The sequence below is a fragment of the Terrapene carolina genome, unplaced genomic scaffold (genome assembly GCF_002925995.2).
Source record: "Terrapene carolina triunguis isolate 2854851 unplaced genomic scaffold, T_m_triunguis-2.0 Scaffold89, whole genome shotgun sequence".
In the NCBI taxonomy this organism is placed as follows: Eukaryota; Metazoa; Chordata; order Testudines; family Emydidae; genus Terrapene; species Terrapene triunguis.
The window spans coordinates 22,927,086-22,952,698 of record NW_020664440.1 but is presented as its reverse complement, the minus strand read 5'-3'; the positions used below and the strand labels follow the sequence as shown (position 1 = coordinate 22,952,698).

At 40.8% G+C, this 25,613-nt stretch overlaps 1 protein-coding gene across 4 annotated transcripts in view; it reads left to right on the top strand.

The window, feature by feature from the left end:
- The window catches only part of FLNB (filamin B), a 107,714-nt gene that overhangs the window by 58,954 nt on the left and 23,147 nt on the right, over window positions 1–25,613 (top strand). Inside the window, exons 17-33 of one of the 4 annotated variants that reach the window (XM_029911156.1) lie at window positions 251–341; window positions 648–817; window positions 4,578–4,695; window positions 6,721–6,983; window positions 7,670–8,267; window positions 8,517–8,690; window positions 9,081–9,243; window positions 9,717–9,877; window positions 12,920–13,087; window positions 14,644–14,736; window positions 15,633–15,756; window positions 16,308–16,464; window positions 18,864–19,053; window positions 21,078–21,325; window positions 23,205–23,279; window positions 24,035–24,137; window positions 25,158–25,298. In XM_029911156.1, coding sequence (XP_029767016.1) covers window positions 251–341; window positions 648–817; window positions 4,578–4,695; window positions 6,721–6,983; window positions 7,670–8,267; window positions 8,517–8,690; window positions 9,081–9,243; window positions 9,717–9,877; window positions 12,920–13,087; window positions 14,644–14,736; window positions 15,633–15,756; window positions 16,308–16,464; window positions 18,864–19,053; window positions 21,078–21,325; window positions 23,205–23,279; window positions 24,035–24,137; window positions 25,158–25,298 — 3,037 coding nt within the window. The remainder of the gene's footprint in view (window positions 1–250; window positions 342–647; window positions 818–4,577; window positions 4,696–6,720; window positions 6,984–7,669; window positions 8,268–8,516; window positions 8,691–9,080; window positions 9,244–9,716; window positions 9,878–12,919; window positions 13,088–14,643; window positions 14,737–15,632; window positions 15,757–16,307; window positions 16,465–18,863; window positions 19,054–21,077; window positions 21,326–23,204; window positions 23,280–24,034; window positions 24,138–25,157; window positions 25,299–25,613) is intronic. The other 3 variants (XM_029911158.1, XM_029911157.1, XM_029911159.1) reach the window with 3 other exon arrangements.

Below are 25,613 nucleotides of genomic sequence, written 5' to 3'. Positions count from 1 at the left end.
AAATACATACAGAAGATTGCTAGCTGTTCCTGTGCAAAGCTGAAGTAATCATATGGGATGCATTTAGAATAAATTTACTTGGCAGGCTAAAACTTTCAGGAAAGCTGTGACTGTCTTATCTGAGACAGTGCCTTATTTCAAACTTAAACAGTAGTCCTTTCACTGGAAGGCAATGCTTTACCTGCAGAGCTTGAGCTAGCTTACAACTGGTTGTAACTGTCCTATTAAAGTATCGTGTTTTATATTGAAGGAAATTCCTGCCAGCCCTTTCAGAGTTAAAGTGGACCCATCACATGATGCCACCAAGGTGAAAGCTGAAGGACCTGGACTAAGCAAAACTGGTGAGATTCCTTATATTTATGCCAAGTAATATATTGACATGAGCATGGGGTAGTCTGCCTACATCATGAGTTTATGCTAACAACCATGTCACAACTTTCCCACTAGGGATTTGGAATGGGATTACTCTATGCCAAACATCAAATTTGCAGGCATCAAGATTAAAAGTAGTGTCTCTGTATTCTCTATGAACTTACTTGGTCAAGTTGAAATTGCTCAACTTTCATATGGGCTATGAACTTAAAACATACTGCATAGATAGCACAAGAAACACCGCCATATTCTAACTTTCAAAGTTACTTTTTAAGGTGTGGAAAATGGCAAACCAACACACTTCACTGTATTCACTAAGGGTGCTGGGAAAGCACCACTGGATGTGCAGTTCAGTGGACCTGTGCCAGGAGATGCTGTGAAAGACTTGGACGTTATTGACAACTATGACTATTCCCATACTGTTAAATACACTCCAGTACAGCAGGTAGGTCTGATTCTTCTGAAGAAATTGGCGTGTTATCCTCCTTGAAATCACCATTCATAGCAAAAATACAACTGAAAATAGATGTATTGCAAATGAATTAACATGAAGTTTTGTCTCTAACTGAACTTTTCCAATCAAAGGAAAAACTCTGGCAATGGAATGCTTAATATTCCCAAGAGCTCCCAAAAATTCCACAGTAAGGGGTCATGAGTGTCTATGGAGTCTAACTGTACTGAGGAGGAAACAATCATAGTATAAATAAAGCCATAGGCTACATGTTTGGAATGACCTGTCCCGAGAGCAACTTAAACAAGGATGCATAGAAAATCTGACTGGAAAATGAGTACAGATTTTGGTGGTGACATGAGAACTAGTCACTGAAACAGTAACAAACTGAATCATCCTCCTGTACCAACAGTGTAACTGTCAGTCTATCAACTGACAAAGGTAGGCAGAAGCCCCTCAAAAGGGGGGGCACCCCACCAGTGCCTAAACAGAAGCCCGACCCATGCACTGACACCCCCCCAACCTTGTTCCAGCACCCCTCACTGGGTAATAACCTGAAACTAGCAACAGTTAGTTTACTAGCTAATCTGAATTGACCTGGTCCAGATGTTTAGGACTTCCAAATCACCCCAGATTTTTGCAAGCTGTAGTTTTTCTATGACTGGGTTGCAGGTAGTGAAACTGAATTGTCCTCCATCAAATATGAGCTCTAGTATTAACAGGAATGGAGACATAGCTAGAGCCCTGCTACAAAATTGGTATCCGCAAACATGATCTGCAGATACCTGCGGATTTGCAGTGCTCAAACAATAGCACACAACTCCTATTTCATGGTGAAATGCATTTCCAGAGCAATGCTTCAGCTAGCTTGTTTGCATTTAGGACTCAAAACACAATTTATGCAGGATATAGAACAGTATTTTCAGTTGAGATCAGTTTTGCACAATGGCTTAGGTGTTACTTAACATTTGCCTCTAGGAGGAAGGAACCCAGATAGGGAACTTTCATGCTGATAGTGGATGCAGCTTTCCTAGTTTACAACAATAAAGAGCTGGAAATGGTTACTTACAGAGTATATTTTCCATTTTGTGTGTACTTCTAAATGCGCATTATGCCCCAGATTTCTATGACTATATTGTCATGGCAAAGTTATGAAACTACTGCAGCTCTTATGATGACTTGGGTACCAAGTTGCATAGACTATTTAGAGTAACCAGACAAGAACAGTAATGGAAGAAGTAAAAGCAAGTAGTGTGGTGTTTTTTTTTTTTTTTTTTTTAGATGACTTTCCCAGTAAGCTTGCTTATATTGCCATATTCAAGAATGACTAATCTGGTTGTTTTTAAAGAATTTAGTACTATCAAACTGAAATTGTCTGACAGACTTCAGTTCTCACTTCTTAATAAGATCTAACTTGTCTGATTTTGATCTACCATAAAATTGGTGTGCACTTGGGACATGGCAAGTTCATGACCAAAGAACATCAGTAGCTTCAACTAATATATTTGGAGTATTACTGATATCCGAGCTTGGCTGCTTCGTGTATATCAATGGGACTGGATTTTAGTTCTGGATCATCTGTTTCCTGGAGTGTGTATTAAGCAGTAAGGAACACATCTCTGATAGTTGTACATCCTCTTTCTAGCACTGTTAAAAACTTGCCTCTAAGGTTCCTAATCTGGCTTTGCTGTTGCATGTAAAAGTGGCAGCAAAACCAACTGAAGATTGCTGCCTCTAAATAGCAAACGCTGATTCTTGGCTTCTCCGAAAGACTGGATAACATCACATCTCAGTTAAGAAAGCTGTCTGCCAGACTTGGTACACCCAATGCAAGGGGGGTTTCCTCAGAATCGCTGCTACTGCCAAACCCATAACCTTCCTGGCAGCCAGTGTTGTCATTAGGTTGGAGAAATTATTTACCCAATAAATGAGTTTTGGATTTTAGTAACTATAAGCAGACCTGGCCAGTCTTCAAAGCTTTCCCAGGCATGTATAATAGGGTGGTTGCTAATGCTAGTGGGATGCCTAAACACTGTTTATAAGCTATCAATATACCTTGCCCTGAAAGCTTCCAGCTAGATAAAGGAAGCTGAATAATTCAGTATGGGTAAAGGAGATGGCACTGAGCCAGCTCTGTCCCACATTTAAAAAAAAAAAAAAAAAAAAAAAGTGGGTGGTGTAACTCTTAAGAAATAATACCCTGTTTGACCAGTGCAGCATATGTTAGCCTGTGAAAAATAGGAATGTAGCAAAGACTAGGAGGGGATGAAAAGGACAGTCTAAAAGCTTCCGCAGGAGAAGAGTAAGCAAACATTGCAGGAGAAATTGTGACAAAGCTGTAAATATAGCAGTGATTAATGCCACTTATCAAACATTTTCCCAGCCCTGTAAAAATTCAACTTCATTCTCAAACCTATTCAAAGGATTAAACCAACTGTATTTTCTCTCTAACCAGCTGAACCTCTAGTATTTAGCATCTTTAATTATGACTTGGGAAAAGTATCCAATCCCATGCTATCCTTCTACTGCTTCGGAGATTTCTAGAAGCTCTGTAGAGAAGAAACACAAGAGAGGCTGGCAATATTAATCTTGTACCCATTCTTCAGCAATGTAGAGAGCTGCATGGTAGCTTCTTGGCAATAAACATTCAGCTCATGACACCCAAGTAAGCTGCTGTACAAAAGCCAGGGGAAATTATAGGTGTACAGACAGTGGGATCATGAGGTTTCAAGCTGCATCTGGGAGAATGACTTGGGGGTGGGGGCAGCTGTGAAGTAACAGGACCCGCTCAACAGGAGTGGAAACTGCCAACCTGGCGGAAAAGGGAAAGAACATTGTGGCTATTGGGCATTGATTTTTATTTTTGCTTTTTTTTTTTTTTTAAGCAGTGTCCGTATTATTTTGGTCTGTGTGCAGTAGCTTGTCTCCATGCAGAGCTCATTGGAGTGTGGACTATATAAAATCTTCATAGGGATGATGGGCTTACTAGGCAGTAAAATTCCTAAGGGACAGCACCAACAGAAAAATCTTGATAGAATACTGTTAACCAGCTATAGATAAGGTTGAGTAACTTTCAACTGAATAACATACAAACAGCCTTCCTGACTTCACCCAGTGCTGCTATAGCTGTTTGTTGGCTTATGTGAAACATTCATGGATATTTCACTTGGGAGCTGAGCCAGCCAAGAATGAAAAGTAAGCAAACAGTCTATATTTCAGCTATACTCACTACGGTAGGAGAGCATAAAAGGAGCACACATCTTGGGCTGAATCTGGCCATGACTATGGCATTCCAGCCAAAGCACACAGGAGCATTAATCTGTTTCTGATTTATACATCTTAACTTTGGTATTTCAAATGCTATTAAAAAATATAACTCCTTTGTGGGCCTGGACTTGGCATGCTGTCTATATGGTGGAATAGGATACCTAGTTTCAAGTTGGGTCATTCATTCAGCTGTCATGCCTGAGCTCTGGGAGGGTGGGAATCAACCTGGGGCCTGAATTTCTTTCAGGCAATCAAAATAGTACTCTAATGTTGGCAGGAGAGCAAGCTTTCTCTCTGTCAAATGAAAAGAGTTCAATGCTCAAAAGGCTGGAGTGGGAAGTTGGGGCAGGGAGCTCACACGACACTTGGAGCCTGGTCACTGTCTGCCATTACACCTTGAGTCATAAAGTACTATATAGTGTCTAACTAGTAAAGCACAAGCCTGAAATGGCTGACAACCTAACCTACAATATTAACCTTCTGGCAGGGTCCCATGAAAGTTTCTGTAACCTATGGTGGTGATCCTGTTCCCAAAAGCCCTTTCACTGTGGGGGTTGCTGCTCCACTGGATCTCAGCAAAATTAAAGTCAATGGACTTGAAAACAGTAAGTACACTTGCAAATGAGTTATGCAGTGCATAGTCTAGTTTAGTGTGGACATTTTTTTTTTTTTAAAGATCTTATCACTGAGTAACTTGGCTAGAATGTTGGTGAGTGAAAACAAATGCAAAAACTCCCATTCTGCTGATTTTTACTTGGTATTCTAGCCCAAACTTGGTATTCTAGCCCAAACAGTAATTTTGTAACACCACTTCAATATAAGCTGCTACTCTTAGAAGTTTATTTCAATTTGATAATTCTTTTAAGGCTGTGCAGCCATCTCAATGTCTAGTACTACTACCAACAGGATTATGGTGTATGTCTAGCTTGTAAAGTATACTGAAGGATAACAAACTTTAAAATGAGGGGTGTGTGTGTGTGTGGTGGTTTTTTTTTTGGTTTTTTTCTCCCCCCCCCCCCCTTAATTAAAATCTTATTCCTGGTCATAGGAACAGGCAGTCTAAATTCTCTGCTCCAGTTAGATTATAATTAGATATAAACTAAGGATTCAGAACCAACTTCAAGTTTTTGTGATCTTGTAGTAAATGTTGTGGGGTCTCTACCTTTATCTTTAAAGGTTTGGTAACATTTTATTGCTAGGAGATAACATGTCATAGAAGCTGCACTGAAAGAATCGTTTTAAGACTAAATTGCACCACGAATACCTGGAAATGGCTATGACTCTGCCACTTCAGACTCGGACATTTGTCAGTGGATGCTAATCCAGTGAGAATAAGACCCAGTTAATTATTGAATCAATGCGCCCAGCTTTAAACCTGAGCTGGGTGCCCAACAGGCTTCCAAAAGCAAGGATTAACTAGGTTTTTGTCCTCTAAATCTCTATGTTCTACTTAAATCCCAGGGATTAGTCCTCTATATAGTTATGGCAATGCAAGCTTCCCTCTACAGTCTGTTTACAATCTTGTTCTTGTGGGAGCACAATAGAAAAATTGCTGGCTTTTTATGCTCATTCAGACCTTTTAGACTGGTCTCTGATAGAGCTGTGGACACTTTATTGGCTGACTTCTAGAAACTGGGTTAAGCCAATGACTAGGCAGTGCCTGACTGAAATGAAATAATCGGGGGCCAGACTTTTTTTTTTATAGGCTAGTGGGCAATTTAAGGAGCAGGTAAGCACTTAGGTGTTCAGTGGGATTGACGTGCTTAGCTCCCACTTACTTCAATGGGAGTTGGACTCTTAACTGCATTAAATACCTTTAAAACTCTGGCTCTAGAGTTAAAAACAAATTGCTAGAATAACCTGAACAGTAATGTCCAGCACATGACTGTTCTATGGAATACTCAGTTGAAAGTTGTAACTATACCTTGTTGCGGAAATACTGGTGTGATGTGGGTGGGTCTAGAAAACCCTTCATGTTAAAAGATCCTAGATCTCCAGACACTTTATTAGCTCCCAGTGCCTTACTTTGACACACATACCGTAAACTAGCTCTCAAAGGATCTCTTCTCTCTGAAGTGACTGCTGGACACTGGCTTCTAGCGAAAGTGAAGGATGGTGGCACTTCTCCATCCCACTGCTTCTGAGCTGCTGGTTCTTCACAAGGCTCAGCTGCAGTAACCTATTGAACAAGTACTGTTTTGCAAGCCTCATTTACCAACAGAAAAACTTGAGCAAATATGCAAAAAGTATTGAAAGGGCTTAAATTGCACGTTATCTTCTGCTACCTGTAAATTGGCAGGGAGGCGGGAAACAGAAGGCTGCAACATAGTGGTAAATTCCTGAATGAGCATTATGTATTTCAGATGTGTTGAGGCTGTGTAAACAAGTCTAAAAGCGATCTTGCTTGCCATTGACCCTTTGCAGTTTCCAATTAACCCATTGTCTAGCTGAAGAAGCTTGTCATGACGAGCAGAAGCAGAAAGAAATGTTCTTATCAGTTGATAAAAATCCTTGTAAAACATTGAGCAGCTGCTCAGTGGATGAGGCATTTCTGAATGTCAAACTATAGGATTTAAGAAATCTAACCGGACCATTAATCCCAAAATACTAATACAGGCCTTCTCTTTAAGGAGTGGAAGTAGGGAAGGATCAGGAATTCATAATTGACACACAAGGAGCTGGTGGACAGGGTAAACTGGATGTTAGTATTTCCAGCCCTACAAGGAAAGCTGTGCCATGTGTGGTGGAGCCAGCTCTTGGCAAAGAGTGCAGCACTGCAAAGTATATCCCAAGAGAAGAAGGACTTTATGTGGTTGATGTAAGTTACGATGGCAATCCAATTCCAGGAAGTCCTTATACTGTGGAAGCCACTCTCCCTCCAGATCCTACCAAGGTAAATGCATAGGAAATGCTTCAGCTGTTGACATACAAGAAATATTTGCTAGCCACAAACTGAATCATGCTCTGTCACATAAGAGCATAAACTTTCACATCTTGTTTGACCTGTCATGATTATGGAGCAAGTACACTTAAGTAGCTCTTAATTAAATTAAAGATTAAATTGTTTGCGTCACAAAATCATAACTAACTACTTTATTTTTCAAACAGCAGCTTTGAAAAGCTCAATCTGAAAACAAACTCTAGGTATTTTAAGCAATATGAAACGAATTATGACTCCCTATTAATCTAATGAGACTCACTTGCTTTCACCCTCAAAGAATGTGTGCTGTAATACAGTTGGCTAATAACTCAGTATAAACATCGCTTAATGTTGCTACCTTTTTGTTTAATAGGTGTACAAAGACAGCCAAGCTTAAGTCTGTAAGCATGGAAACTTTAGCAGACTTCATATTGTTTCTAATGTAACTTGACATTAAGATTTTCTTTCATGAAATGAAAGAAGCCTATTCCTTGCTGTAATGTGTCTACGTAATTTGAGAGTTTAGCAGACTTTAACAAGACTTACCAAATGAATTAGTCTGAAGTTCTTTATGAAACTGCTCTATTTTATTTTGCCAGGCAACTGCCAGATGCAATTACATTTACACATTCTCCTCTAACTGAATATTTTTATCCTAGGTAAAAGCCCATGGTCCAGGCCTTCAAGGAGGTCTTGTTGGAAGACCAGCAGAATTTACAATAGATACCAAAGGAGCAGGAACTGGAGGTTTAGGTTTGACAGTAGAGGGCCCATGTGAAGCTAAAATTGAATGCTCTGACAATGGTGATGGGACGTGCTCAGTTTCTTACCTGCCTACTAAACCTGGAGAGTACTTTGTAAATATTCTGTTTGAAGAGGTTCACATTCCTGGTTCTCCATTTAAAGCAGATATTGAAATGCCATTTGATGTATCTAAAGTGATTGCCACTGGCCCAGGTCTTGAACATGGTAAAGTGGGTGAAGCAGGATTGCTCAATGTTGACTGTTCAGAAGCTGGACCAGGGGAACTAGGTGTAGAAGCTGTATCAGATTCTGGCTCTAAAGCTGAAGTCAAAGTTCACAATAACAAAGATGGAACTTATGCAGTTACATATATGCCACTTTCTGCTGGAATGTATACACTTGTGTTGAAATATGGAGGAGAGCAAGTGCCAAAATTTCCTGCCCGTGTCAAAGTAGATCCAGCTGTGGACACAAGCAAAATTAAAGTGTTTGGACCAGGAATAGAAGGGAAAGGTAAGAAGACTTAAGCATATAAGTTCTCTGCCTGTTTGTGCACAGAATATTTTAAGGAGCGGAAAGGCTATAGTGGATCATCTATGTACAGGATTGCAACTAGTGATTTTTTTTGCAAGAGAATATACTTCTACACCTTTATCAGTCATTCATAGTTGCCATAAATGTCTAAGAATAATCAAGGATTTTTCATAGACTAAAATATTATGTTCATTTAAATAGAATGGCTTCTCAAATTGTGTTCTGCAGATGTCTTCCGTGAAGCTACAACAGATTTCACTGTAAATGCCCAGCCCCTAACAAAGACTGGAGGAGACCATATCCAAGCACAAATCACAAATCCCTCAGGAGCTTCCACAGACTGCCTCATCAAAGACAATGCTGATGGAACATATGCAGTGGAGTTTACACCATTTGAAAAAGGTAACCTGTTGTCTGACTACCCTATGTGGGAAGAGGAAGACAAACGAAGAATACCCTGTTAATGGGCTTGTCAATAGTAATGCTAGTACTTAAACATTAGCATCCAGGTGCAAGATAGTCTTTGACTGAAGAGCTATTTCTGCAGGAGATAAACAGTATAGGACTTATATGTACTATACATTGATCACTTTTTTTTAGTATCGCTTCAGCAGAACATGCTATTTTAAAGAACCTAGAATTAAAGTATAAATTTCTGAGACCCTGCTAAACACCACTTTTGAGTAGATGAGGAGCACTGCCTGTTGCAGTCAGTGTCCAGTATCTTGAATGAATAACCATCACCTTCAAGGAGTCAGTTATGTAACCTAGTGATGGCTTTTCACTTAACAGGTCCACACACAGTTGAAGTGACTTACGATGATGTACCTGTTCCAAACAGTCCTTTTAAAGTGGATGTCACTGAAGGCTGCCATCCATCACGTGTAAAAGCCCAAGGAGCTGGACTCAAGGAAGCATTCACTAATAAACCAAATGAATTTACTGTTGTCACAAGGTAACTAAGCCACACAATCAGTGGAAGACATGATAGCAAGTAATTCAGGACAACTTGACATAAGACACTAAATCCAATAATACTACAAGGGTTGAACTTCAGTAGTCTAATCTGTCTTGAGTCACAGGTAGTTACTTCCATCGAATTCAGTGTGCCTTTGGTAATGTTCCTCAAGAAGTAGCTATCACAAACCTGTTTTGGTGGTCTTGTATCAAATCCCTTGTGCAACTAAAGTTAACACCCAATCCATACCTGGCATCTCAAAGCACTTTCACAAACTATTCTTGAACTGTTTGATTCACAACGGAAATGTAGCCACCTCTGGGGTAAAATGCAGCAAAGCTACACTCTGTCCATGCTAGCATTATTACACAAACTCTAAAATGCAAGTGGGAGATCAGATTATTGTAAATAATATGCAACAAACAATATGAAAGGATACTAATGTGCTACTCTGTGGTGGTTTTTTGCAGAGGGGCAGGAATTGGTGGACTTGGAATAACTGTTGAAGGACCTTCTGAATCCAAGATAAGCTGTAAAGATAACAAAGATGGCAGCTGCAGTGCTGAATATATCCCTTATACTCCAGGAGACTATGATGTCAACATCACATATGGGGGAGAACACATACCTGGTAAGAATTCTTCCATTAGAAGATGCCCTAAAACTAAAAATGGATTGTAAAATCCGTTCTAGCATCCAAGTAGCATGTCTTCAGACATTAATCTTGTGTATTGTAGCTAAAGAATGGCTGAGGCGACACTAAGAATGCAATCATCCTTGTTTAAAAAATTTGCATAGAGCTTCCTCAGAAAGAGCTGACAGACAATCTTGCAGTGCCCTACTTGTAGACACTCGGATGCTGCTTGAGCTAATATTTGGGAGCATTGGGCAGGCTTTTGAAATCTGAGGATTTTTAGAAATAAACTCAGTTTAAACGTCAACTTGCAAAAACATCTGCAAAATAACTGAAGCCAGACCACTATTAGCCTTAGCTGCTATTGGACCGTAGTAGGGAGCAATGGATAGGTGTCCAATACAAACAGAAATAAAATGTAAAGCCCTTTTTGTACTCACTCTGGGTACTTCAGAGAATATGCAAGAATGATTTTCAGTCTTTCCTGACTCTAATATAATAGACACAGCAATCCATCTTGGTGCAGTCTGTTCTTGCATCATGAGGTGATTAGTAGCTTATCTAAATCTAGTCCAATGGAATATTGTGACATGACATAAACCAAGTAGACTAGTGTGGGAACTTGCTTTCTAGAAGTGCAGTCTGCCAATTTAAGAAACCATTTTGAAACCAATTAAACAATGACGTTTGACAGAGCCAGACTAAGACCGCCCTTCCAGGGTGTGAATGTTAAGACCATGGCTTGCTGTAAAATGATGCAATGATGATGCAGTCTTCTGGGATTATATCATGTACTGCAAACTTTTGACACTGAAAGCATTTTAGTGCTACCATTTCCATGAAAACGAATAGGTGCCTGTTTCTCAAAGGTGCACTGGATCTCCAGCTTGTATATTGTAGCAAAACATGAACAGAGTTCCAAGTGTTTGGTAGCAACTAACTTACATTTTTAGCTAAGATGGTTTTGCATTGTACCAAGGATTAAATGGCTGTTTATTTCTGCTGAAATAGTTCTGAGCACTTTGTTCTAGACACAGGAGTCAAGGCTATGTGCATTTTCTAGGACTTCATGGAACTGACTCTACCCCTGCCAATCCCATTTCTCAATGTACTGTAACTTGGTAAATTGCCAAGGAACTAGATGCTTGCATGCGCCTTCATTTGGGCTTCTGGCTTGTCCTCTGCCTGTACTCTGTTCCTTCCTCAATGTGACAAGCAAATGGTTCACAGCTAAACATCCAGCTTACAGGAGCAGGGTGCCGGCAGGTCACTTTCAACAGTGAAACTTGTGTTTTTAGCTAGCACTCTGGGTCCAGCCAGTTATGGCATGTAGCCCAGATATTTCCAGTTGCTGTCTGCAGGCCCTTCAAATGTTTCTTTGGTTCTTTATCCTCCCCCCCGCCCCCCCCCTTTTTTTTTTTTAAAGGCAGCAAGACTTTATTTCCTGCAGTTAAATCTACATAGTGTAGCCCCCCCTCTTGATTTACTGCCTAATACAGCTCTGCTTTTGGATCACTCACTACTTCTGCACAGCTTGATAGCATTTTGCTAACACATGGTTAAACTTGTGAAAACACAACATTGAAATTCAAAGGGAATACTGACATGTAATTTAACTTGTTCTGTCTGGATACTGCACAGCAGGCTAGAAGTGTAATAGCCTACAAAATTGGATCTGTGTGAAGCTCTTAATTTATGAGCAAATAAACAATTAAGCTGTCACTTTCAGCTGCCATAAATGAGCAGGATACTAGTGGGGTAAAATGAATGGTGATACAACTAATTTTCTTGCCACAGACTGAAAGCTAGGTAAGTGACGAGAACTATCCACCTAGTAGCAGAGTCTCGGATATGCACAACAATTAGACTTGATAGCTGGCTCTCTCAGAAATACAAAAAACTGAATGAGCATAGAGACCAGCTTCACTAGGCTTTTAAAAGTGCCACTCCTCTTCAAGATTAAGGAATAGTAAGGTAACACAGGGAAGCCTGTACTGTACCTGTGGTGTGAAAAAAGCTTTTAGTTTTCAGCATTACGAGGAACACATGAAATAATGAGAAGGCTAAAACTTTCCTGTGGCGGTAACCAAACACTTCAGGCTAGAAGCTTTAGTGACTTCAAGTGCTTATTTATTCCTGTCCATAACACAATATACTTTTGGACAGCTTGCCATCTGGATGGGGGTGGGAGCCACTAAACCATGTTGAACGCTGCAAAAGCACAAATCTGATGTCCTAAATCTTAAACTAGGCTATCAACTGCTGTAGATGGCAATGTTGGAAGACTCACTGCCTCTGTGGTGGGGAGTAGATAACTTTGCTTCAAAAACTTTCTTCTTGATATAGATTTTGAAAGAAACCAAGGTACAAAAGTAAACTGGTTTCCATTGATAGCAACGTTTTGCAAGTTAGCCCCCCTTAAAAATATTAGCCTTGTAATTCTCTTTTGAGATGTTAAGTATCCTTAGCTATAAGCGAAGTTTCTCAAGTGGAAACTGTAGCCGATGGCCTTGGAAACAACCTCTCAATTATAGAGCCTTGAAACCTGACTTACTCACCTTTTTAAAGACTTTTTGGAGCACTTGACCTGAGTGCTTGATCAAAAGTGACCATAACTTCAAAATGCTCCACCCCAACCTGATTATCCTCAAATTCAGAACTGGTTTCGAAGATAGTGTTCCGTTCTTATAGTCAGATTCACAGATGTGTAGGGAAGGTGAAAAGGTCATTTAGTCCAGCCCCTGTGCTTAGGCAGGACCAAGTAAACCTAGACCATCCTTGACAGGTTTGTCCAACCTGTTCTTAACCTCCAATGATGGGGATTCCACAACTGCCCTTCAAAGCCTTTGTCAAACTGAAGTGCATATTTAGTATTTTGCTACACCTGAAGATAAAAAGCAATCATCTCTACCCTTAATGTTGGAAGGAAATACTGTAGGATACTGGGGGTGCAAAAGATAGTGGCAGGAGGCTACGGTGAGCTTGCATTTACTTCTTAAACCCTTAAAACTGCCAATTGTCTACACTTCTGTTTTACAGGCAGTCCATTTAAAGTTCCTGTAAAAGATGTTGTTGACCCATACAAGGTAAAGGTTGCAGGTACAGGTCTTGGAACAGCAGTTCGAGCCAAAATCCCACAGTCCTTTACTGTGGACACCAGTAAGGCCGGAATAGCACCTCTTGAAGTTATGGTGGCAGGACCCAGAGGTAAGGACCTTAGCATTATCCTACTTTGATACGTCTACCTTTGTATCTTACAGGCAGGGCTGGATTAAAGAATTGTGGGGCCTTGTGCACTATGGGGGTGGGAGGAGGCAGTGCCTTCACTCAAACTTGGCCTGGCTGCTGTTAGGACAGTCAGGCCAAACCTGAGCAGTGCTGTGACCCTGCTCTAGCTGCTGCTGCTAGCCCCAGGCAGCTTAAATGGGAGCAGCTAAGCAAAGCACTTCTACCCATGTATACTCCATCAACCCTCCACCAGCCCCATTTATCCTGACAGCACGGCTGGGATGTGCATAATGGGGGGGGGAAGAGACATCCTGCTCGTCCAGGACCTTCCTAGCTACTTGCCAATGTCCCCAGCTCACAACTCCTATCACCCACCCTGCTCTTGTGTGGCATGGGCCACGTTTGAGTAAGTAGCATTGCTGCACTTCAGTGCCACACAGATTTGGCCTGCTGCAGCACCACTCACCCAAATCTGGGGGGGAGCTTGAGATGGGGGTGCTGTGAAAGTGCAGAATGCACATTGGTTAATTTGGGCCTGTGAGTACCTAACTCTCTCAAACTCTCTTGTGGAGATAACTAATGACTAGCCCCATTGACAGACTTGTTCCATAAATACTAGAATTGTGCTCTCCTGGGTAACTTTAGCAGTACATTAGCTTTAAATAGATCTTCAGTCTTAAACTTCAGAAGAAACCGAGGGGCTATAATGAATGGGCTTCCTCCTGGAAGAGTTGACATTTCAGGAGGTAAATATTAAGGTGGGGTGAGATTCAGGCCTATTAAAGCAATGTATCAATCTTCCCCTGCCTTTGGGAGGGTGAGAAATGCATCTTTGTCCCCATAAAGCCCCAACCTGAGTTGTACTGCACGTTAGCTTCATGAACAATCAAATCTGTCAAATGAGATGGCTTTTGGCAAACGTCAAAACTCCCTGAGGCAAAGAAACTAAATCAGTGCCCTGATCTGTGTAACATTAGGACTGCATTTTAGTTCATGTTGCTTCTACTAGACAAATCCAGTCTGCCAAATAAGTCCACAGACAGAACACACATGCCACTTCAACTGAAGAGGTAAAAGCTTTGTCCTGAACGATGCAATCCCAAGTATCAGTAGCTAAATCTAAGGGGTGGTAATTCATTTCTCCCCTGCCCTTTAAGATTGCTCCTCTTTGGTCAAAAAAGGCAAGACAAGCATGCTGGGCATACCAAACTCCCCTTTTTAAAATGGAAGATTGCTCTTTCAGTAGGAAGCTTCGTGAGAAGCCTGCACAGCTTGACTAGATACAGCTATGACCCACATGTTACTGAAAAGCAGACACTGCTATTACTAACTCATAGAGCTTAAGTCAAATGTATCAATATATAGGATTCATGGTGCTAGAAGAATTTGACTAGGAGGGATTATCTTGTTTGTGACACCTCTGGCCTGATCTCTGTGCTGACCACACAAGCCTCTAATCTCTGGTTTCATAAGGAAAGATGAGCCATAACTCTGTAAACATGAGTGCTCTTCAAATAACCATTATCTAATTCTAGCTGATGAAACGGATTCCCAGTCATGGCGCAGTCCATTGAAAGCGATTTCAGAGTTCTTTAAAGGTGACCCAAAGGGGGAAGCTAACGAGACAGGTTTGCATTTTTCACTAACTGCTGACAGCCTATATGCACAAATCCTTCTGCCAAGAGCAAAAAATCAGTTGTAAAAATAACTTGCTTTAAAGGCTTTGCATGGCAACTAAACTTCCCTAATAGCTGCTGAATTACTAAATTTTATATTAAAGCATTACTGCAATTCTAAGTATAGCTTGTCTTGAAATCTATGATTTGAACTGATTAACTGCATGCTAAGAAATTTGCTGCAACTGCAGTGGAAGACTTGAAACAATGGTTTCAAGTCATCTTAGGATTTCCTGTATCTTAAAATGAAGCTGCTTTGGACCACCTACTTTCCTTAAACATTTGTTTTAGTGTAAATGATCTCTGTTGGGCAGTAAAACTTTTTCCAGATGCACTGAGGGAGCATGAGACTAAAATCACTGTCTTGTACTAACATGCTTTAGAACTGGACTCTGCTTGCAGTGTATTCCAGTGATAGTGTGTAATCTTATCAGTGACTGACAATTGAGACCGCTATCGCCTTTCCCTTTTTGTAAAGCTCTTCAGATACACTTGAGTAGTGATGTGGTCTAGAGAAAGCCAAATGGTCTTGAAAAGCAGGTTAAGGGCAATTAGAAGTGTTCTATTGGCTTTTGCTGATGGCTATTGCCAGTTTAGTCAGCAAAAAGTCTAAAGGGCTGGTGGTGATGGATGCTGGTTATCTCTGATCCATGGCTCATCAACATAAAATGGTGGAAACTATCTGCACAGTGCAGTCATTCTCAGAGGCTTATATGTGAGATCTGTTGTAAGGCTTTAAATCAACAGCATTTCAAGCTTGGAGCGACAAAACTGCTAATGCAATCCTGCTGTTCCAATAGGATGGGTTTGACTAGTGCTGTTGAACAAGTGACCTGTTTCTGTTTTAGGAATGGTGGAGCCTGTTAATGTAGTTGACAATGGAGATGGCACTCACACAGTAACATACACACCTATGCAGGAGGGCCCATACGCAATCTCTGTCAAATATGGAGATGAAGAGATTCCTCGCAGGTAAGCTAACAAAGCACCCATTTTTTCCGGAACAAGCCACCTACCTAAATAGCACTTCACCGCAGAGTTCATATTCTGAATAGTCCTAGCCTTCATAACTTTAACTGACTGCTTTGAATGCCTATGCTTCCTCCTAAGTCAGTGTAGTTAAAAAGAGGGGTTTTCTGGATGTTGATCCTAAGAGTCAGTCTGCATTTCTAAACTTGGTGTTAGACTTGAGAAGTGATGTCTCTATTCCCCAGACTACAACGCTGCAAGGTTCTGAGGTGGCCTCTGGTTAATCTTGTATTGTTGGATTCTTCTTATTGTCTCCTAGTACTTGGGAGAAATGGAAAGGAAGAGATTATGCAGTGGCATGTGCATGCCAGTATAAAAGTGAACTCTTAAGCTACAGCATCTCCATTGAATGTTGTTGCTGTCAAACTAGTATCTAGATTAGTCTTGGGTCCCAATTCGGGAAATACATGCTTAAGTGTTGTCCTGAATAGTGATAGTACCTCTGTAAAGCCTAACAAATGATGACTTAAACACATTTGTTCCTCTGTAACAAGTCCTTTCAAGGTAAAAGTGCTTCCTACGTATGATGCCAGTAAAGTGACTGCAAGCGGACCAGGTCTCAGCTCCTATGGAGTTCCAGCCAGTTTACCTGTGGAATTTGCTGTTGATGCTAAAAATGCAGGAGAGGGGCTTCTGTCTGTACAGATAACGGTAAATCATTGTTCATCTTTATCCAAACACATTCTGTTCCTGAGTGGGAGTAAACTGGTTTAAAGTCTACTCCTTACATCTTATCAGTCGTCACACCCTGAAATACCTGGAGTCCTTGAAGGGTGTGCTCTGGCTAAAACATCAACTCCAATTCAGCTATTGCTTGGGAAATGTACTTCAGGGTGTTAATCCCTAAACTTCAAACAACTGAAAATTAAGGCTGGCTAAGCATTTAATGACCAGTTGTGCTGTAGTAAAAACTTGTCGTTTTTCTGATCTTTCTCCAAAGATCAAACATGCTGATACTAAAAGGAAGAAAACAAATCAAGCTTCCTGTTGCAGACTATAATAAAAACTTTACATTTAAAAGAAAATGCCTTCCTACTTACCTGACTCAGCAAGGCCACGGTCTTGCACTTCTGCTTGTTGCAGTTGCGTTGGATGATAAACTAATCAAATGATCCTCTATTCCGGCTGCTAAATTTACGAGCTCTTTAAACTGATACATCTGTAACTGGCATGTCTGACAAGTTTTGCTATTGCTGCAAGGACATCTTTGTTCCCCCAAATATCTGATAAGGTGTGTGTTTGGGGTGTGGGGGTTTGTGGCAAGACTACTGTGACTTGGGCAAAATTGCCCTTTGTGCAGTGAGCTAGTAAAGTTTGCTGACCAGGGCTGGAGTAAATGGTTTTAGACACGGTAGTCTTTCTCCCTTTTGCATTCTCTATCCCTATCTTCCATTTCATGGTCTTTGCGGCCAAAAGTCATACTACATAATGAAGTTGCTTGGTTTGTAATTCTGCTGTTAACAGTATCCGTAACATGTAGCAAATACATAACCTCCCAATTTGCAGTAGCTTGCCAGATAAAATTCTGTAACAATTAAGTGTGCTTGGCACTGCATAGGCAGTCTTATTGAAGGTGGCTGTGTACTCAGTTACTCTTCTCATAAACAGGTTTCAGAGTAGCAGCCATGTTAGTCTGTATCCGCAAAAAGAACAGGAGTACTTGTGGCACCTTAGAGACTAACAAATTTATTAGAGCATAAGCTTTCGTGGGCTACAGCCCACTTCTTCGGATGCATCCTCTATCCCTAGCTTATGCTCTAATAAATTTTAGTCTCTAAGGGTACGTCTTCACTTACATCCGGGTCCGGATGTAAGCAATCGGTTTTCTGAGTTCGATTTATCGCGTCTGGTTAAGACGCAATAAATCGATCCCGGAAGTGCTCGCTGTCGACACTGGTACTCCAGCTCGGCAAGCGGAGTACGCAGCATCGACGAGGGAGCCTTCCTGCCGCGTCTGGACCGCGGTAAGTTCGGACTAAGGTACTTCGAATTCAGCTACGTTATTAACGTAGCTGAATTTGCGTACCTTAGTCCGAAGTGGGGGGGTTAGTGTAGACCAGGCCTAAGGTGCCACAAGTACTCCTGTTCTTTTTGCCTATAAAATCAGGACATCTGGTCACCCTAGCTGCAGGGGGAGGGGGACAAACTGCTGTGCTGCTTTGCCATTCCTCAGCACGGAGAGATCACAGATCTACTCGTGATGCTGCTGTGGGAGAACTCTGAGAGACTTTGCTGTTTGCCCCATGCCCAGGTCAAAAACATTACAAGACCAATCTCTTCAGATGAAAGCTTAAGTAGGCTCAATGCTTTTGCCTGACATTGCTAATCTTTCAGTAGGCAGCTGTTAGCAAAACTTGTTTAACACAAAGTATGTAAAAATTATTTGAACCCATTCCTTCTGAAACTTCAGACCTACAGAAATGGATATTGAGAAGTCAGGCTACATTAACCATAGTCTGGACAGGTGCTGGAAATGAGATGCTTCCTGAAGTATCTAGTTGAATTATATGGCAATTTGCATTCCTATATCCTTGTGTCTTGTACACTCAGCATATCACCTTATGGTTACAAGTATCTTGAAAATAAGATGTTGCATAACTGGTTTTCGCAACATTTGAATTGACTCTTGTATGTAGGGGGTGATGTGTAGGATTCTTATGGGGTATGCTGAAAAATCCTAAAAAGGACCTGAAGGGTTGTATTGGAAACTGTTTTGGGTGGGGCTGGATTAGGCGTTGGACTGCTGGATGCTATTAACAGGTGTTGGCGAACACTTGTCTGCAAATACAGTGAAAGTTGTGCAGTATAGCTTCTGATACCTGTTTTAATTTTCCACTTAAAATGTCATATTTTGGTGCTAGTCCTTGTTTGATCTGTATACTAAACCAGTTTAGGTACTGAACTCTTCCAGAGTGTAAGAACATGCAGGTGTATTTCTAAACGTAAAATTTGTGGCCTGAACACTTCTATCCAACTTCTTAAGAAAGCCTTACATTAAATGTGGAACTCGTGAGAGGACACTTCCTTAATATTTCACTTGTGCCCCTCAGGACCAAGAAGGCAAACCAAAGAGAGCTGATGTTCATGACAACAAGGATGGCACTTATGCCGTAACATATGTCCCAGACAAGACAGGCCGTTATATGATTGGTGTTAAATATGGTGGAGATGACATCCCATCTTCTCCTTACCGAATCCGTGCGTCGCCAGCAGGGGATGCAAGCAAGTGTTTGGCCACAGGTATGTGGCGAGTCTGCTGTGTTCCAAAGTACTTGGTATATTCTTACCCTTTTTTTTTTAACATAAATATTTCTAGCCAAGCTACAAAAGGCTTTTGTAATGACCTTGTCTGAAAAGACTGCAAAAGTAAAAATGAAGTAACTGCCTTTATAGTAGGTGCAGTTACCTGCAGGTCCCAAAATAGATTCTCATAGAACACCATTCTGACAGAATTGACTTCCCTAAAATCATCTTTTAGGGATGATTCCTTTTTGTGGATTAAGATGAAACTCTTGCCAGGGGTAAGCCAGATCTTTGACTGTAGAATAGTCAGACAGGTGAAGTTTGAAACTTGCATTGGCATAAATGAGTCTCACTCAGAACTTAAACATCTATGCAGGGTAAGAGGGTGTGATTTAAGACCTCACTTCACATGCTAACTCAGCATACAAATTCTAGCAGAGCCAAATGTACAGAAACCAGCTTCAGTCGAAGTGAGAAGAGCACTTGTGCTATAAGGTAACAGCTGTGACCCCCTCCTCCCTCCCCCCCCCCCGCGCTTACAGTAGCCCCCAAAGCCCATCGTGTTAGGTCCTGGACAGAGAAGTAGTCCTTTCTCTGAATTCAATCTGTAGAACTGAATTTAATGATCGGAGGCTTCCGAACTGCCAGTTTATAGGACTTAAATTCCTGTAGTGCACACGCACAGCAGAGCTCTACTTCAGGTTTTGATGAGTTACAGGAAAAGTATAGAATCTTGAACTTGGATATTGGCTGGTAAGTAAAAACTGACTTCATTGCTGAATTTAATGTAGATCTAATCTACATTGACACACCCCTAAGAATTTTTAGATAATGTTTTCACTTAGCCTGGCACTAACTGAAAGTTTTTTTATAAAGTTTAACAGTCACTTTCTAAAGTTAGTATTTTTGACAGTTGAGACATTTCAAGCTTCTAAAATAACTAGATTCTTATCACAAATGAAGAAATAGCACAGCAGGGATCTCAAATCAAAATTCAGGGGAAGGGGGAGAGAACATTTGGCTTAATGTCCTCACACCACTTTCTGATCTAGTGAAAATTATTTAGCGTTGCTGAGAGCAGCACTAACTGCTAAAGCCTTGAATTGAAACAGTTTCTCAGATGTCCACTTAAATCACTTTCCTTAAAATAAATGTTCTTAAAATAAATTTGATGCTTATCTGTGGCATCCATAGAAACTCAAATGCTGCTGATCTATATTAAATGACCAAAGCTGTGAGCCTTTTGGTACTTAAATGTGAACAAATTGCTTTCTTCAGTGATGAATGCCATTGTTTGCATTCCAAAGCATATGTCCTAAATGTACTGTAAATCTTACACTTCATATTTCTCATCACTGACTTAAAAATCATGTCTTTAAAACTGGGTTATACTTGATTGCTGTGTGTTCATGGGAGTGTCCCAAAAACAAATGAAACTAATACAGAAAGGGTTTCAATATGATACCTCTTAAGAGGCACTTCTTGGCAGAGTCAGAGAAGGAGGAAACATGTCAGTTGTAATTGCTAATCCATTTCATTGCTAGAATATCTTGCCTTAGCCCATACTAAGGAACGAGTTTTATTTCACTCAGGGCATCTAGTTAAGTGACTAGGTTAGGTAGTACAGAGAGGCAAAATGCCAGTTGGATCCATATATGAAACAGTCTCCTGATAAAGGATTAAAAGTGATAGGTTGCTTTTTTAAATGTAAGTGTCCATCAGCTTTCTCCCTCAGAAGCTTTATTTTATTTTATCCTCACCCAGCCTACCTGACTGAGCTGAATAAGATTAAAAATTGGCTCTTGCAGCTGAAAAATAATTCCTGAAACACATGAATATGTAAGCAAAAAATACACTTGTACCACACCATAAAACTGGTCCTGTGACCATGTTACTGTTTCTCTTATGGCCTTAATGTTTTCACAGGGGGCATGTCTGTTTAGTTTGATATGATTGAAGCAAATCATCCTATTTCCTAGAAAAAACTGTTAACACTTTCTGTAATCAAAACTGCTTTCTAGGTCCTGGAATTGCATCCACTGTGAAGACTGGTGAGGAAGTTGGGTTTGTAGTAGATGCTAAATCTGCAGGGAAAGGTAAAGTGACATGCACAGTCCTGACACCAGATGGTACAGAAGCTGAGGCAGATGTTATTGAAAATGAGGATGGGACTTATGACATCTTCTACACTGCTGCTAAACCAGGAACCTATGTGATTTATGTCCGCTTTGGTGGAGTGGATATTCCAAACAGCCCCTTCACTGTAATGGTAAGTTTTTTGTATAACCACTTCCCTCAGCCATACTTCAGATTTTATTTGGTAGTTCTCAAATAGTCTGGCAGAAAATATTTGAAGGTGCATTACTTGTGTACATACAAATATTTACATTTCACAGTACAATTGGGTACATGATACCATGGTGATGGACATGGTACAAGGATGGTCTTTTGGACAGAAGATTTTATCTTCACTTTCAGAGCTTTCATCTCTACTTTAGATGTCTTTAAGAATTCATGTCAGTGGCCGTACCCTCTGGTTTAAAAGTCCCATTACCTTAGCTTTACATTTCTCTATGTGTGCATCATGTCTGACTTGTCAGTTAGTAATAATTTGTAACTTCATCCCGAATAAGAATGATCTTTTAAATAACCTGTAGTAGAACATACTGTGGTTCTCTTCTCTCCTCCCCCCCCTCCCCACACACACAATTGCCTGCTAAATGACTAATCTAAAGTCAGATCTCACTCTTTTCTAGCATGTACCCATTTATACATGGGCATGCTAGGCCTTATTTTGCCTGTCACTTAAGGAGGTTTCAGACACATCTGAGAGAGGCCTTGAGTTGAAATTACCTAAGAAGCCCTTGGCAGTAGATAGGGTTGTGGGCTTTTTTTAAAGCAGAGTACAAAGCTTGGCTTGAAAAAACAGCTCTGTGCACAGCATGATCTTATGTCAGCATAACAAATCTAAAGGCCAGGTTAGGTGAAGGAGGCTCTTGACTACACAAGTATCAGAGGGGTAGCCATGTTAGTCTGAGTCCACAAAAACAAGGAGTCTGGTGGCACCTTAAAGACTAACAGATTTATTTGGGCATAAGCTTTCATGGGATAAAAATCCCACTTATGGGTTACTAACAACACTGTTTCAGTGCCGAAATACTGGTGGGTGGTGTTCCTATACTGTAGAGCAGAACATGTCTCAACACTTCTTCCCAATATTATGAAAAACAAGTCTTGTTATAGCAACATGTGTTGCGTCAGACTCCCCTCATCACTAAACCACTCTGTGGTATTGGGCTGAAAGGCTTAGAAAGCTCAGCCAATAGTGATTGTACCTATAGCCAGCCATTTTTAATCCGGTTGCATCACTGCGTGTCTTGACTTCACAGCATGATTTACCAGTGTTTCCCTTCAAAGCTGTACACTTTTGGTGATTTATACTAGCTAACTCTCAGCAGATAGCTACTGTAGCCCCTGAAGACACTTCCTTGAGAAGTGACTCTCTTCATAGCCACTCAAAACATTCTGCCAGAAGCATCTCTTGAGGTCAATGACTGCTTCTGGAACATGCTCAGATTTGCTACTTCCTAATGTACTGATGCATTTGTAAATCTGATGTGTGGGTTTTGGTGCTCAATACTAATGAGCAATAGCTGTCTCTGTAAATAGACCTTTTTGTTTCAGTGTAAATTCCCAGTGCATTGCTTCACTTAAGGGATCTGCAATGAAGTAGCAAAACAAGAGCAGTGGCATGACACCAGCTGAAGTGTTCTGGCCTAATGTGATACTCCGGATTTCTGTTGCTTTAAGTAGGAATGACTTGAGTCTGCCAGTCATCCTGTCTGTGCGTGTGGGAAGGGAGACTTCAGTGGAAAAGAACCATATTGGGTGTCATGAAGTCACCATCCCAGAACATGCATCAGGAGAATCCATTAACTAAGCAGCTATCATTAATCAAGGATGCTCAGTCAGATCCTGCAGTTGAATGTCTCCCTCCTGGTGAGGTGCCACTAGAGAACTGGGAGGAAACTTTTGGGGTGGGGAAATGCCTATAAAGTGAAACCCCTTAAGTGTTATGTACTCTCTCTCTCAAAGTATTAATTCCTCCGCACTTGACATCCAATTAACCTGCGTTTGCCACTAACCAGGCTACGGATGCAGACGAAGTTGCAGTCATGTCGCAGGAGCCAGTAAGCGCATGTCCCCCTGGATTCCATCCCTGGGTACACAATTTTTTACTCTTCTTCACATTCCATTTCAGAAATGACAACCTGCTGCTTGGGACTGCTTGGTCTTTCTGGTCATTTGTTCACCGCTTTCCAGCTGATCAAATGTATTTTGGGATTCAGACTTCATGCAGATCTGTTTTCTTTGCTGCTTAAAGGGACTCTCCAAACTCTCAAACATGAAGAGGAACAGTGTCCATTTATTGCTTCTATTTCTGTGTAACTTAACAATTTCAACCTTGCAGTATAACTTCAAGCAACGTTTTCCCAGTAAAATGGCAAACAGTGTCTTGTCTAAAACTGCATTGTGAAACTTGTATTTCTTCAGGCAAAAATTTGCTGCTGCTTACATTGCAATCATTCTACCATTCTAAAAAAAACTTTGTTCCAGGCCTTGAGCAACTAAAACTCTTCTCTCAGATGGAACCATTTTGCGTCTTGTGTGTGCAAATTTTGTCTTTCATTTTCTTCACTTATGTGCAATTTTTATCTTAAACTTGCTGAAAATCTTATATTTGACTATTTGGCAGGTGGGCCAATATTAAGCTAATGGATATCAGGGGATGCTTAACTGGGCAGCTGTCTAGTTGGGCAAAATTCTGTAGTTGATTCATCTCTACAGTACTTTGTGCAAATTTTGTGCACTGCACAAAACTGCACACAGATCATTCTCCTCTTTGTACTGTAAGCAAACACTAGCTGTTCTATACTTACTCTATCCCCATAAAATGACAGCTCCTTGTTTTCTTTAGGTCACAGAAGAACCGTACATTCCTGTTGGTGACATGAATGGTGTGGGATTTAAGCCCTTTGATCTAGTTATTCCTTGGGCTGTAAGGAAGGGAGAAATAACAGGTAACCACTTCATGGTATACCAGCTGCATGGAGCTGCCTTGCTTTTGACAGCACACTTAAGCATTTAGAACTGTAAATGTGGTGTGGAAAATGGCATTGAATACCTTGACATATTAAGTACTCTGTAACTTGAGGTTTTTTGTTACTTGCATACAGGAGGCATAAGCAATGTACTTAATAAAATATGCATGTGTGAAATATGTTCTAAATTCAACAAGGCAACTCCTGGCACTGCCACTAATCCCCTTAGTCCTAACCAGAGATGTTACCTATCTCATTCAGGGGCTCTGGATGCTTCTTTCTGGAGCAGCTGTATATTGCTCCTGAAGCTAATGCAATTTATCAAGTGAACTCCTCCAGCATAGATGATCATAGTCCACAGCTGCTGACTCTTCTTCCAGGCCTTCTGTACAGCCTCAGTAGCTGACCTTCTGTTAGCTGCTAGAAGTGACACCAAGCCAAGTCCTCAAACGCACAACTTAAGGGGGCTGCCACAAATGAAGGATTTTTCTACTGGGATGGTGGCTAAAGTAATATGAAGTGCCCCATCTCCTGTTCCACACCCCAAATGCACTGTAGGCTAGGTGTCTGCATTTATTAGAATTGGTTTTCTTCAAGAACATAACACTTGTCCTTCAGCTTAGTATTTGGCTGTTGCCCAAGTGGTTTCCTTTAAGGTGCTCATAATCACTTTTTTAAAGGATTGTGGGGGAGCCCGTTACAGAAGTGAGTGTAATTTACTCAATTATCATACATCCTATTAAACTTTCATTTGGCCAATATAATCTTGTGCTACATCACTAGGCTGTTCACCATATGTCTGCTATACAAATACAATATAGAAGCACAAGTAGGAATATTTGGTATTCTCATTAGTCTTGTATTTGTACTTGTGGACAAGTAACTTAACCATCTGAAATGCTTTGGTTTAAAATGGTCTGCTTGACTGTTCAAAGGAGTGAGTGGTGGGGGGGAAACCACTATTCCAGTTTCTGTTAACTCTTAAATTGCCTTCTATAGGTGAAGTTCATATGCCCTCAGGAAAAACTGCTACACCAGAGATTGTGGATAACAAAGATGGTACAGTAACAGTTGGATATTCTCCTACTGAGGTTGGGCTGCATGAAATGCACATAAAATACATTGGAAACCATATTCCAGGTGAGTGTCTAGCTGAACCTTTTTTGCATTGGGACACATTGTCAGTGTAAAACTGGGAATGTTCAGTTTGCTCCCAAATATCTTTTGGCAATTTAGTTGTAACTGGCAGGTTGCATAACTCAGTTTAAGATGTATTCACTTCACTATCAAAGTAGAAATTCCCTGAAATGCACTTACTATTCAAATGGCTTTGCTTGTTTCAATAGACAGGGAAACTAGAGTGAAAGAGCAAGTGGAGGCAGGGGAGCTTCTAGTGCAGTTTAGCAGCACAAGACAGACTTAATGGATTTGGCTTTTGGGAACCAGGTTTTGTGG